The sequence below is a fragment of the Diabrotica undecimpunctata genome, chromosome 6, assembly GCF_040954645.1.
Source record: "Diabrotica undecimpunctata isolate CICGRU chromosome 6, icDiaUnde3, whole genome shotgun sequence".
Classification (NCBI taxonomy): Eukaryota; Metazoa; Arthropoda; class Insecta; order Coleoptera; family Chrysomelidae; genus Diabrotica; species Diabrotica undecimpunctata.
In genome coordinates, this window is record NC_092808.1 from 141753586 (window position 1) to 141769229 (window position 15644).

At 33.5% G+C, this 15644-nt stretch overlaps 1 protein-coding gene across 2 annotated transcripts in view; it reads right to left on the bottom strand.

Moving 5' to 3' along the window:
- Positions 1-6522: 6522 nt before the first annotated feature.
- Pka-R2 (cAMP-dependent protein kinase type II regulatory subunit) overlaps positions 6523-15644 on the bottom strand; it is a 161346-nt gene continuing 152224 nt past the window's right edge. For both annotated transcript variants that reach the window (XM_072535555.1, XM_072535556.1), the window contains exon 5: positions 6523-9661. In XM_072535555.1, the coding sequence (XP_072391656.1) occupies positions 9531-9661 (131 nt within the window). In that variant the 3' untranslated portion in view covers positions 6523-9530. The remainder of the gene's footprint in view (positions 9662-15644) is intronic.

A 15644-nucleotide genomic window follows, 5' to 3' on the forward strand; every position in this document is an offset into this window, starting at 1 on the left:
GTTGCCTAATTTGATATGTAATTTACTACGTGAACGTAATTTTTAACCTGTTAAAAATTACATGCCTTTGCTCTCTTAGTTAGGTTATATTATTTTCAACCACTTGTTTATTTCCACCCTTTCGTTTGTTTCTTCAATTTTTTACTGTATTTTTGTTGATATTGGTTCCAACCAGCCAATAAGCTGGTTCCGACTAACAAACCAAAACCAACAGAACCTAAAAAATGGCGCAGTTGAGGCAGGAATTTGCTATTGGGGCCACTTCGATAGATGATAGTTCTAACAAAATAGGAGAACAACGGATACATGTAAGAAAACAGTAATTTGTTACTATTTGCAGAACAAATTCTCAGTTCAAACAAATATTTATAAAGATTAAATCACACAAGAGTTTACGAGTCATAGATTTATTAAAGACATAATGTCATTGATATAACAGATTTTAACCAACAAACAAGTTACTAAAATCCGAAATAAATGCTCACAATGGCGAATTTTTTATGTAAAGACCATGTAGAGCCTTTCAAACTTCAACCAGCTATAATATAAATGTAGATTTAGTTATAAAATAATGATACTACTACATACAGTAGTCCCAAAAAGTTTTCGTTCATAACTTAACACCAAAACGTTGTCTTTGCTATATGCTTTTGTTTACATTGTATTTTTTGTGTTCGCACGATTTTGTTATGGATGGAAATGAGTTACTCTAAGTTTTGCTTTAAACTAGAAGAAACCATACGGAAGCTATTCAAATTCAAAAATTCTTGGGAGATAAATGTATGGGCCAGGCACAACAGTGACAGTGCCGCGCGTTCAGGTCGACCTTCCAACACAACAACACCAGAAAATATCGAGCATGTGAGACTTGCAATTGAAGAAGATCGACTGGACATGAACTAGAAAAAAAGGAAACTTATGTTTCGAGAATTTAAGCATAATTCGCGCGTATGTCAAATTTATTTCAAAATTTCTTTGGCGAAGCAAACAAAGACTCACTTAGAAGTCTCTGGGTAACTTGGAAATGGACGCTGGTGATGAAAATATGCTTAAAAGAGCATGTGTTACGATTATGATAGCGATCCAAAACAATAGTCTTCACAATGCAAGCTGCAAGATTTCTTTCCAGCGGGTACGTTGATGCACTTCAAGAGGTCACACCATCAATAAAGAATTTTACTTTTAAATTAATTTTCAATTAATATTAAAATTAATTTAATATTAATATTAATTTAAGTTAATTTTACTTTTTAAAACGATAGTGCCACATCGAATTCATTGAAACTAGTGCAACAAATTTTGTATAACATAATGAGATCCAAAATTAAAGATAAACATTGTTAGAAATAAAGACTAAAGTGGTATGGACATGTAAGAAGAACTAGCGACAGCAGATGGATAAAAAGAATAACCGAATGGAGCCCCATAGGAAGGAGGAAAAGAGGACGACCCCGAAAATCCTGGAGGAACAAAGTAGACGACGCCATGAGTAAGAGAGGCCTAAACGATGGAGAATGGGACAACAGACAGAGATGGAAATATGAATGATGGAAATGAATATATATATATATATATATATATATATATATATATATATATATATATATATATATATATATATATATATATATATATATATATATATATATATATATATATATATATATATATATATATATATATTGTTAAAAATAACAATATATTAGCTGACATGAAACTTAAACCTCAGACAGACAAATTCAAAGCCAATAAACCCGAGCGAGAGTTGGGACAATTAAGGGAACTTAAAACATATAAGTTATTATCTATGTCTTTTATGTAGTTTGAGTAGTAGTATCTCTTTATTCTTACGGTTTTCATTGGAAGTACCCACCCCCCTTAAGTGTAGATCCACCACTGGCTTGACGCCACGTTTCCGCCACAGAAATATAGAGACCATTCAACTGCTTCAGTACCTTAAAAAGCACCATGGGAGCGTGCTGAACAATGTACATTATTTCAAAAGGATAAGAGGAGCTGGATGACGAAGCACAAAGCATTGTGTAGTTATGAACGATGATCGGATACTTTTGTACAGACTTTGTTAAACGAATGTACAACATTCAAGATGCAAATGGAGGATTATGTGTCCTACGGTGGAAAAATGTCGAAGGGTTACTCACCAGTAATCACTTATCCCACTTTATGAAAACAAAATATCTAGAGGTGAATAAATTTGAAAATCTTCAAGTATAATTACATTATTCGGACAGTTATACATTTTTCAAAGTTGCATATTAAAAATAATGTGAAACGGAGAATTATATATATATATATATATATATATATATATATATATATATATATATATATATATATATATATGTATATATATATATATATATATATATATATATATATATATATATATATATATATATTTAATCACAAACTTACACTTTAAAAGAATACACCAGACTGATTAAACTCAAGAGCTCACAGCTTTATTTGCTATGCTTAAGTATTGCAGCTGATCTGTCTTAATACAGCAAAAACAGTGTTTTGAAAAGAACTGATTATTTCCCGATTTATACACAAGTTCGTTTATAATACTTTTTTAAATACGACTTATTGTCCGTGCATATTGAATTCTTTAACTGAAATACCCATTACTAATACATCGTCTTCACAACATCTACATATGGTCCAAAAATTATCTAATCTTCTAAAATTTTATTCTTTACCATGTGACCGAACAATTAAGTTTAACTTTATTTTTTTCAATTCACAAAGTAAACAGAACACAATAAAAGGTACAATAATTGAAATCGAATAAAAGGTGAGACATTGTCAAAATCTTCTAGAGATTCACTAGAGTACCCTATTTTATGAAAACATAGCTGTATTGGGATATATCTTTGAATATAATAATACTAGTAATAATATCAATAATCACTGATTGATATTTCACATAAGTATAGACAATTTTGCCTTTTGGCATTTCGCTAGCTACAAAATGCTACTGATTAGTATGATAGATTTTATTTTGCAACGATCTGGCAAGCACTATCTATCAAAATTTAAAATACATGGCGCAGTAAGTAGAATATTTAAAATAAAAATTAAGCGTCCCCCTAAACATTTTGAAAATGTCGCACTTTAAACATTTACAACATTGTTGTATTATATCTTTGTACTAAAGTAAGTTAAATCGAAAATATTAATGCTATGGTGGTTTCTCGGAGATTTGATGTAATTATTCGTCTATTTGTCTATTTTATTGATACAAAATATCTTTAGATTGTAAATTATGAATTTTCATATTATATTTCCAGCTATTTTGTTGTATTTTATAAACTTTTCATTATTATAAATATATATCAGAAATACTACTGGCAAATTTAAAAGAGTATGAATATGCTTTTACACAACAACTAATATTATACACAAATAGTTTGGATTTTATTCAATTGGTACATAGTTTACGTTTGAATTAAAATCCGTGTACTCAGAAAAGATAAATTGAATAATTATTTCTGGGCTTCATATCCTTTACAAATGTTGTGGAAATTAATAACGAAATCAGACTTGTATAGGAGCTGAAAGCATCTATATAATTTACGAAACTCACCGAAATCCAGCAAATTTTCTAAAAGAACAAATACGAGACTGTACTTAACAGTGATCAGCTCTGTAGTCTCCTGGTCGAAGATATAGATCTTCAGAAACGCCGAAAAGATCACGCTGCGTTCAAATTTGTGTCAAGAAAATTATAGGAATCCACTTAGTAGGACGGACTTTATGTCCGTTCTTTGGAGAACGAAGACTTCATGTCAGGTCTCGGCTAAGATTGCTACAGGGCATGATAATCTTCGTGTGCTTGGACCGAGAATGTAGACAACCGCTGAGGTTAGAAATCAAGTTTCCTTAACTTTTGTTAGTAAATTTGTTTTCTTTCAGGTCCTCTTTTGACATAAACTTTTCCTTTCAGAACAAACTGACCTAGATACATCCGAGGTTGCGACATTGCCGTGGTGAAGAGGCTCATCATAATCGGATTATTAATTCTATGAGGTGAGCACGACCGGATTGGCTTCAGACGTCACCCAGACTTTATTAGACTTCTGCAGAGAGAAGAAAATAATAGTATAGATGCAATCAACTCAGTCTCAGTTATATTCCTAAAATGAAGAGCAAAACCGCTATGAAGCTCAGCCAGGACTAAAAAAGGTTCAGCGAGCAAGCGGAAGCGATGCAGTAAGGAAAAGGTTTAAAGACTCGATAGGCTAAAAGATAACCTCGTCGATAAGCTATCCGGATGTAAGGTACAAAAGATTTTTCAGGTCGCAGTGTAGATAATTTACAAAGGTCAAATGAGTCTTCAATCTACAATCTACAACTGATCCAGGTCATGTATTGTTTGTTCCATATATACCATATTCTCTATCTTGTGTTTGTTTAGTTTTTGGAATATCTTTTTTTCTCCTAATTCTGAAGAGAAACTCAGTCTAGTTATTAGTCTTACAACAAACTGTAGCACCATTTCCTAAAAGCCTCAATTTTTGTCCATGTACAATAAAGTTGACATGACGGAAGAAATCAAGCGAAGAATAATCCTAGCAAACAAATGCTATTTTGGACTGAGTAGACATATGAGAAGCAGAAACTTAAGCCAAAAACAAAAATAACCATATACAAAACCCTTATACAACCAGTGTTGACATATGGGTCGGAGACATGGACCATTTCCAAGGCAGATGAAAATCTCCTGCTTATATTTGAACGAAGGATCCTGAGAAGAATATTCGGTGGCATCTGTGAAAATGGTGTTTGGAGAAGGAGGTACAACTACGAGATATATCACAGATATAAACATGTATTTGGTGGTAAAGACGTAGTATCCTTAATAAAAATAGGAAGACTAAGATGGGCAGGACATCTGGCAAGATCACAGCAGAACAACCCTCCTAGAAGAACCCTTATGTCACAACCTGTGGGAAGTAGAAGTAGGGGTAGGCCAAAACTCAGATGGAGGGATGGTGTAGATGAGGATGGTAGACAAATAGGCGCAGCAAACTGGCAACAGTTGGCAATGGATAGAACTGACTGGCGTAATAGACTTGGGAAGGTCGAGGCTCTTTTATAGGGCTGTAGTACCAATGATGATGACAATAAAGCTGAACTATATATTGATGGACCACTAGTTTGCAGAGATAAATTTTGAATCGTCTTTTAAATAATGTAGTTTTTGCTATAAATTTTTGTCAGTGGAATCGTCTTTGTGGATCCTTTCCCACAAAGTATTTTTATTAAATACACAGGCATTGTAGGCATTGGAAACAAAACCCGTAGCGCTAAAGGGTATCCGAAGGTAATTTGTGCGCCATCTCTTTATATTCGCTCATCATATTCCTCTTAGGCTCATTCAAATTATTTTCAGAGTATATTGGCCCGAAGTTTCAATTTCACTGGCACCCACATATTATCGCACACGGACGATACGTCTTGAATATTCTTTAACTCTAAAATGTAAAAAAATAACCTAGTTTTCACCAGAATTCCCTCGAATTTATTTATTTGATGTATAAAGACTGGTTATTATGACAGAGTTGGTAGTTTATAAGCAATATGTTGTAGAATGTCAACATTATTTGTATTACGTTTAAATATAGGTATAAATAACTCCAAGCGTCAGTGTTATTCCAGTTACAATATTCTGAACAACAAAGGTGATAAATGCAAATTACCCGGATATCAGAGATTCCACCATAGCATTAACTATTTCAGTAAAACTAAAAGTTTTGCAAGGAACATAACAATAACGTCGAGATTCATTACATGTTTATTTAGTTAAAGGAATTTAATAAATAAAAACAGGAAACAGTGTAACCACTTTTTGAGAGTGAGTATACAGAGTTCTTTTCTTCAGTAACTGTACAAGAGATTCCTATAGTGGACTAGAGTTAACTAAAAATAATAATACTAGCTTAGGAAACGGACTTCTTCCTAAAAAAAGTATAGATAATGGACGTTGCTTTTTAAATTACTTTAAAATTTTTGCTAAGTCCCTAGCAATAGTTTATAACACAAAATTATAATAATAAATATTTAAAAACAACAACAAAATTAAAAACAATAAAATTATGGCAGTTCGTTTCACTATAATTGCTCTTAAGTTAGTTAATGATCGAAAATTATTGTAGTATTTATTCATTTTATTCCCGAAAAACTTTTATTAGGCACATATTTTATTATTGAGGTCTAAATATTGCACATGAATTACCAATAAAGCAATATTACTAAAATTTGTATCTAAAACTCATAGCGATTATAGTTTTTAATTGTTATAACTAATTGAGCAACAATTTAAAAGTATAAAGTAGGTATCCTTCGTTAAAACTAGTAATGACTAAAAAATCCTACAATCGGTATGCCCACTTGATGCGCAGCAAAATTAACGGAAATTATCCTAGTTGGAGGAGTAAACTCGGCCTGTAAACTACGTTTAAAAATCACGTAGGCGGGTCCCAGCGTTCATCCATCTTTTTATTTCCGTCTGCTCTCTGCACCGATGATCAAAATTTCTAAAGTCATTCCTAGTCTTGACTAGAATTATATAGAGGATTTTATGCAGAAGTGAAGTTAAAATAAAGTCAATTTTACCAGTGTTACCGTTTTTCAGTATATTTAATTATATACTGAAATTTGAGATTATTATTTGGCACGATACCCATACATTTTAAAAATTAAATAAAGCACGATTTGCACCAAAAAAATAATTGGTTTTAGTTTGACATATTTCGTGATTGGTTGTTATATTGCGGACTACGGGAAATATTAGAATCTAGACCGCTAGTTTTCTATGGATTTGAAACGGCAAATTCAAAATTGGGAGAAAGAGATTACAAATCTGAAAGAGGAAAATTCTAAGAAATGTGTATGCTAGAATCGGCCAATAAGGAGTGCTATAATTCCATCCATCAAATCGAAATAATGGTCGGTTATATTTGGCTTCAAAAAAGTTTCCAACCCAGAAATGATGACTAAAAGACCAAAACAAAGGAATAATTAGCAAAAACTGGCTGAGAAATATCCAATATGAATAATAAAAACTAATAAAAAAGTACGCCTCGAAACTTTACTAAGAATCATGCGCAGCGTTAGGTCTTCCTAATTGGCAATTCTTATATCAGAAAATAGATACTGCGCACTTGAAATTTATATGAACAGTACTAACAAACAGACAAAATATGAAAAGACTCGGTCGTGTCATACATTACAGACACTGAAACTCAGGAAAGCACTGACATTAACATACCAGTAAATTTAGCATATGATTAAAGTGCCAAAGAATAAAAAATTATAAAATAAAAATCGATGCATGTTATCAATGGCGAGACAATTAATATTTTGTTTAGAAAAACAAACAAAGCCTCTATTCTTCGTCTGCGCCTTTAACAATTATTTAATTCAAATTAGTGGATCATTCTCTGTCTTCTTTCCGTTAATACTAGCCATCACTCGAGCTAAGAGTCACAAATAACGTTGACAATCAAAGATGGGATATCAAGGACTGAGTAAAACACGTTTTCATCGACGGAAGTGGGTATCAAGGATGACACTAAAGTTGAAAGTAAATATTTGACAAATTAGATTTAGACATAGACAAAGAATGACCTCGCGGATGACAGTTGATGGAGGACGTATGATGTTTGACAGTTGGAGTTTGATAGATGACGTTTGAACGTTTTAACGAGAAAAATAAAAAAAATCGAAATGACAGATGCGACCTGGCACACCTACCTATTTGTCTCACCTGTCCACCTAGCCGTACATCAAAGGATGCCAGTTTTTCCCTCCGTCCTCAAAATTTTCCCGCTCTCAAGCGATCCAACCTTTGCTCAAATTAGGTTAAGTTCCGTTAAGAATGGAACAAGTGGAATAAGGATCGCCATTCCATTCATAATAGGAAGAGTTCCAAAATTCGTTTAACCATATGAAAGAAATACAGTCCAGTCGAAATCTAAGCTCACCATTGAAATAGGGTAAAGGGGCATGTTATCAATGGAGAGGCACTTAATATTCTGTTTAGAAAAATAAATGACCGCCCCTATTCTTCGTCTGTGCCTTTAACAATAATTTAATTAAAATTAGTGACTACTTCTACTGCTTTTTGTTATAAATATCCATCTCTCGTCATGAACAACCTAGATAACTAGAAATCGAATGTCAAGGTGTGTATGTACCGACGGAAGTATGTACCATGGAGTTCACTAAAACCGAAAGTAAATATTTGACGAATTAGGTCTATGTATAGCTGTGGATGTAAATGTATTATGTGCAATTCATTGCACATAACTGATTTGGACTAGAGACAGAATGATCTGACGGTTGATAATTGACGTATGACAGTTGGTGTCATACGTCAATTCTCTCATACCTCAGTATGAGGTTTGACAGTGGGCGTTTGATGGATGACGTTTGAACGTTTTGAAGAGACAAGTGAAAAGAAGACGAAACGACAGATGCGATGTTATCTTTTTACTGAATCGTTATATGCGTTAGAGACGTAAATGGTTAACAAGTAATGCATGAATAAACTGAAGACATTTGACATGTAAATTGTTAACGGAACCACTTCACGAATTATTAGAATATCTAGAGTTATTACACGAAAAGTCACGTGCTAATGGACAGATAATTACATTATCCAATGTAATTGTCTGTCCTTTCAACATGCATCGATTTTTTATAAAAAAAAAAAATAAATATAACTGAAACACATTTGAATTTCATACAACGCAATTGATTATATAAAGTACTATTGCTTTATCACATTGAGCTTTTTTTATTAAATATTCATCCCTTAACACTCCTTCCTGCAATTTCTTTGTTCAGCTCAGTTCGAATACTCAATACTAAAGTTGTTTAAATATACCCAGCTACCAGTTCACTAATAGACCAGCTTTAGAAGCCGGAGTAAATATATATCTATATATTTTAAAATAATTTTCTCTAATCTTGCCAGAATCCTAGACACGGCCAGTGCCGTGTATATAAATAATACTCTACAAAATCAACAAAATAAAAATAAATAATATCTGTAATATTATAACTTATCTAAGATTGTGTGTTGGATAAGGTAACTCTGTATAGTCACCCTAAAAAACAAAAAAAAAGATAACATTTACAGTCAACCGGGATTCACACATAGGCAGAGAAAATTCACAACATCGAAAATGGCTGATAAAATTATGTTGTTTCAACAGGTTTTCTTACCAGCAGATAACCCGTTGTCCTACACCGAACAATAAAGCACGAGGGACTTGGTACCAAGATTCATAACATAGTTTTTAAGTGTTATTAATTATATACAATGACTAGACTATTCCATCCTCCGAATAAGGTTACAAAAGCTTACAGCCCCCGATGTTTGATTTTATTTGCTTTGCATCCTTCATGCCGAACAGTAAATTGTTACTTGCTGACATCTAATGGAAACAAAAAAGCTAATAGGGCTATTGTCAGAGGTGGTCGCTGCTAGTCTTCCTTCATCGGATGTCCCTAATGTTTTGCTTTGAGCCGAATATTTTGAGCATTTGTTCTTCGTAGTCAGTAATGTTGCGCTTCATGATCTCCATGCAAGGACCCAACAAACGTTCAAATGCTTCCACATCCAAAACTGAAATTTAAGAGAATATTAAAAATGTGTACGCATACTTTTGCTAATTTGAGTCATATTGTACAATTTCTTTTTAATTTCCCTTAGAGAATTGCCAGAATCTTGCTAAATTTTTCATTTTATGAAATTTTAAAAATCGCCCAGTACTTACATTTTTATAAATATTTTCCCACGAAATAATTTTAGGCCGTTAATACCTTTCCAATAAAACAACCGCTAGAATCATCAGTAATTACTGAAATACCCATAATAAACCTTTTTAAACATTACCCTTCCCATATCAGTTGGCCCACTCCATTTATACTCTGCATGTTTTACAAGTTCCCCTACTAATTAATATGACATTTTTATTAATATTTATTAAAAAACATTACCCTTGTGGTTTTTATTTATTTTCAACAATAAACTCCTGGCTATATGCATTCACTTATGTCAACATACGTTGATTTTTTCATAATTACGTTAAATCCAGAGGTAGCTATGGAAAAATGACATCAAAACAATAATACTGTCCGATAATGTGAAATGTATATTGTAGGATTGTAAAGATTTTGCCGTTTATGGATTGTACAATGGGTCGAGGTAAAGTTATCGATGAGAAAATTTGTTCAATCATTATTTTATAATATTATTTTCGAGTATTTTTTTTACAAAGTTGATTTTTTACAATACTCCAAATTTATGACAAATTTGGAGTATTGTAAAGCTTTTCTCCGTTTGTGGATTGTATGATGGGTCGAGGTATAGTTATCGATGAGATAATTTGTTTAATCATTATTATTATAGGGTTACGCAATTGAACTGTTACCTATTCAAACGACCATAATTTTTTTGTGTGAAATTATTTTTTATTGATTCAAATGACAAAAATATGCGAAAATAATCAAAATTTCAGAATCCACTCACTTTAGCTCGATGTGGCCACTTTTTGCCTTGACTATGGCCTTCAAACGATCAAAAAACGAGTTGCATGCTGCACGAATGTGATCTTCCGGTATTTTGGCCCATTCACGTATAATTGCTTCCTTCAGCGCATCCATACTGGTATATTTTTTAGTCCTCGCCTTGCTCTCCAAAATGGACCAGATGGAATAGTCCATCGGATTTGCGTCTGGCGAATTCGAAAGCCATTGTGTGGATGAAATGAAGTGTGGAACATGGTTTTTTAACCATTCTTGGTTCACACTAGCTTTATGAGACGGTGCCTAGGCGGAGTCTAGTTGGAACGTCCATGGTCTACAACCGAAATGTTTGCGTGCCCACGGCTCTGAAGCAGCTTCTGAAACATTTTCCCGATAATAAGTTGCATTGACTTTGACACCAGATTCAATAAAAACGATTGGAAAGCGTCCATCGGCGGTTACAGCTGCCCATACCATTACTTGAGATGGGAAATTACTTCGGGTGGCCGTTCGTAAGCTCAAACTTTCGTAGGTGCGTTCGGTCAAGTAAACACGATCATTTCGAGAGTTTATGAACTGCTCAATAGGGAAATTTTTCTCATCAGAGAACACTATGTTCGGAAATTCGCAGGCGTAACAACTCCTTTGCTCTTTCAAGCCGAACTTTTTTTGCTTTGGTATAAGATTGTGTGCTTTTTGGAACTTGTAAGGCTTGACCTTGAGCTCCTTTTTCAATATTCGTTGCATACTTCGCTGGGATATTTTCAGTTCTTTGGCCATTTGATTACCACTACGACGTGGATTTCGCTCAAGTCGAGCCTTCACTTTCCGAACCATTTCAGGTGATGTTGCTGTTTTTTTCGTCCACCACCATAGCGTTTGGCAAAGCTACCAGTATCATTATAACGAGTTATGGTGCGATACACAAACATTTTATTCACTTTGAGGTGTTTGAGCTGACGAACAATAATTGGTTGTGATTTTCCAGCCAAATATAACGCAATCACAGTATTATGTTTAAATTCCATTGCGAATAACTTTTTTTTGTATGTAAAAAACTTAAATCCAAATGCTTTTGACGGTTTATAAACATACTGAAGTGTTATCAGGCCAACTTTGACGTAGCTGTCATTATCTATTTGCCAGATATATCGATGTGAAGTTGGTAACAGTTCAATTGCGTAACCCGATTTTTTAATTCTGGAAAATAAAATTCGGAAATTGCGAATATGTTGCAATTGTCACGCTATAGTGTAAGAAATATAGTCAGAAGACACAAAACTACAGGTCCGGTCGTAAAATAACCGAAGAAGATCGAAGAGCATTAAGACGCATTATGGTGAAAAATCGACGAGCAAATTATATGGAGTCAAGCGTTTTATGGAGTAACGTTATTGGAAGATGCGTTTCTAGATCAACATGTCACCGAGAGGCCCACAAATTAGTATAGTTGAAAAAATTAGTACGAATTGTTTTTAATAAATTTCATTTAATTTTAGGCTAAGGAAAAGCCACTTTTAACATTACAACAACAAAAGAAAAATAGACTAAGATGGTCAAAAGAGCATAAAGATTGGACTCAGTCGCAATGGGATTCAATACAATGGAGTGATGAGTTAAGATTTGAAGTGTGTGTTAGAGACAGTAGGAGTCGCGTCATTCGCGACAGACAGTAGGAAAAATGAAGCTTACCATCCCGACTGTCTGAAGAGAAAAGGCAAATTTCCTGCATCTGGGGCAGCATGTCGTTTAAAGGTGTGGGAAAGTATTTTATCGATGAGATTTAAAAGAGTTTAAAATTGATTGAACACCATGGCATACCACTTCTGGAATGGGTTTCGAACAGCCCTGACTTGTCCCCGATAGAGACTTTGTGGCGCAAAATGAAAAAAGCTTTGAGAAAACATCCTGCCAGGGCCGTCAACGAATTAAAGGAAAAATTGCAAGAAATATGGGATTCGTTTACATTAGAATTTTGTCAGATCATGTTAAAAACTTGGTAAAAAAAATCTTGGTAAAAACATCGAAGAATTGTGGATGTCATTAAAAATAAAGAGGATGTAACTCAGTGGTACACTTTCATATTTTTTTGTTAATATTACATATTCTATGCGTTTTTTTTTTAATTTATTATTATTCTGTTTAATCAACAGTTTTCATTACGTTATAAAATATTTTCTATAATAACTAGGAAATGCAAAAATGTTGTTCGATGCATTAAAACTTCTAAAATTTACGCTGCGGTTTTATTTTTGTTCTCTAAAATTTAATTTTCTTATCAATCTAACGTTGGGCCAACTGATATGGGAAGGGGCTCGTATAACTCCTCGTTAAAACTGCCCACTCAGCTGTTTTGACTAAAGTTGTCGCTGACTTTTATTTGCAAATATAGTAAGTAACCTCTCAAAGAAAGTGCTGAAAAGTATTCCCGTACACAAAGTAATGGTATTTCCCTCTGTAAATATTTTTCTATAAACATTCATATCTTTTTCCGCTGAGTAGGAAGTAGTAAAGTTTGATTAGTGGGTTCTTTTGAGACCCCTGACAAAGGGTAGGATATTTTTGATACCTTTCGTATTTTTTACATTCTTATCTTTTGTTTTTTTATGCCTATTTTTAACTTATCTTTTATCATTGTAAATAGTAAAGTAAATAATAATAAAAAAAATTAATTCATGAAATACCCCTTTTTCCATTATAATTTAAAATATCTCCAAATTATTAAATATAGGCATAGGAAATACTAGGGATAAATTAAACTACTTTGACTTTAGTTTATAATGGTGATGTAAAATATAGGCTGATGCATTTAAAAATACTGAGCAAATAATTTATTTGTGTTTTAGATAGACAAGTCGTTGATTTTGTACCCCATTTAAATTATACAAGGCGTTGAACGATTTTCATTGAAATTTGATTAAAACTTTTTAAATATCTTGTATAACACAAAACAACTTTGTATTCTTGTAACGAGGAAGTAAAGATTTTAAATTTTAAAACAAAATACAGAGTGTTTCATTAAAAAAACATCTGTTACGCAGTACAGTGTTATGGAAGACCCTGTATATACACTCAGGTGCAAAAAAATCGATCCATTCCTTATTTCTTATTTATTTGAAGTTATATAATGTTAGAGACATTAAATTACGTATGTAAATTTAGGTGTACCCTCGTATACGAGAAAAAAAATAATATTTTTAATATTGCTTTTTATATTTCTTAAAACAAATTGGTATTTCAGGTTTTTGTCAAAAAGGGTCTGAAGCAAGTAGATATTTATTGAATGTTGTTAATGAATGAATGTTTTTAATTCAACAACCCTACTAGTGTAGTGATTTTATTTTCAAAACGTGATATATTTTTATTTAATTATCCTTCCTAAATGTCTCTAACTCCAACAGATGCTGCAAGGGCGGTGACTTTAGTTCAAGATGCTCGTAGCCAATATTATGCAGCTGAAATGTTGAGTGTTAGTCGATCTTCGGTTCAAAGAGCAGTTCGGCGTTTTAGCGACACCGGTAACTTCACAAGAAGACCAGGATCAGGTCGTAGAAGGGTAACATCCGAAAGAAATGATCGATTTCTGGTCTTATCATGTTTGAAAAATCGGCATCTAACTTCAGTTGAACTGACAAATCGTCTGAGCAAAGTGAGAAATGTGGATGTAAGCAGATGGACAGTTCGTCGACGACTTGTAGAAGGTAATTTATTATCCAGAAGGCCAGCCCTATCTCCAATACTATCCATAGAACATCGCAGAGCTCGCCTTGCTTTTGCAAGAGAACATGAAAACTGGAGTGATGCAGATTGGAGCAATGTATTGTTCTCAGATGAGTCCAGATTTTGTCTAACGTCACCAGATGGCCGAGAAAGGGTTTGGAGAAGACACGGAGAGCGATATTTTCAATGTAATATTGCGGAAAGAATAAGTTATCGGGGGGTTCCGTTATGGTTTGGGCTGGTATCAGTTCAGAAGCCCATACTGATTTAGTTATTGTAGATAGAGGTTCTATGACTGCTGCAAGATACATAACAAGTATTTTAGATCAGCATGTGGTACCTTTTGCTTCTTTCATTGGACCTAATTTTATTTTTATGGACGACAACGCGCGTCCTCACCGTGCTAGAATCGTCAACCAATATATAGAAGAGGTGGGAATTGTCCGTATGAACTGGCCAGCTTGCAGTCCCGATCTCAATTCCATAGAACATCTATGCTAGATATGATGGGAAGACGTCTTCGAGCACGAGTACCCCGTCCAAACAACTTGGCTGAACTTACAGCGGCTCTTCAAGAAATATGGGACCAATTGGATCAATTTGATATCCAGAGGTTAATTACCTCAATGCCTAGACGTGTACAGGCTGTTATAAGGGCTCGAGGGGGAAACACTAGATATTGATTTATTATCAATGTTTTTCTTAATTTCAGAAAGTTTTGAATATTCTTGTATTTTTGAGTTTTGGCGTATGTCTCTATAAATAAATGATTTTTTTGGATAATCTGTAAAAATTATTTTAATCTAACATATACTTTTACATATATACCTGATTTAAAACTAATATCTTTAAACGTTTTCTTTTTTCAGCAAATAATATCCATGGATCGATTTTTTTGCACCTGAGTGTATATATATATATATATATATATATATATATATATATATATATATATATATATATCTATATATATATATATAACGAGTTTATTACAGCTGCCGCCGTTTCTCGCAACCTAGCTTCCAACGCTTGCGATCGTTCTAGTCATCTACTTGTAGACCCCTATCTTCCATTGCACCTTTTACTTCTTGTCTCCACGATCTTCTTGGTCTTCCCTTTTTCCTGCGGTTGGTGGGGATCCACTGTAACATTCTCTTTGGCCATCGTTGATCATTCATCCTTTCTACATGGCCATACCATTTCAGCCTTTTGCATTCTATAGTTTCCAGGACGTCAATGTCTATGCCCATACGCTCTCTGATTTCAGTATTCCTTACTCTATCTCTTCTAGTGAGTTGGCAACATCTTCTCCAATAATTCATTTCCATTGCTTTTATTTTGGATGCGTCATTTTTATTTAT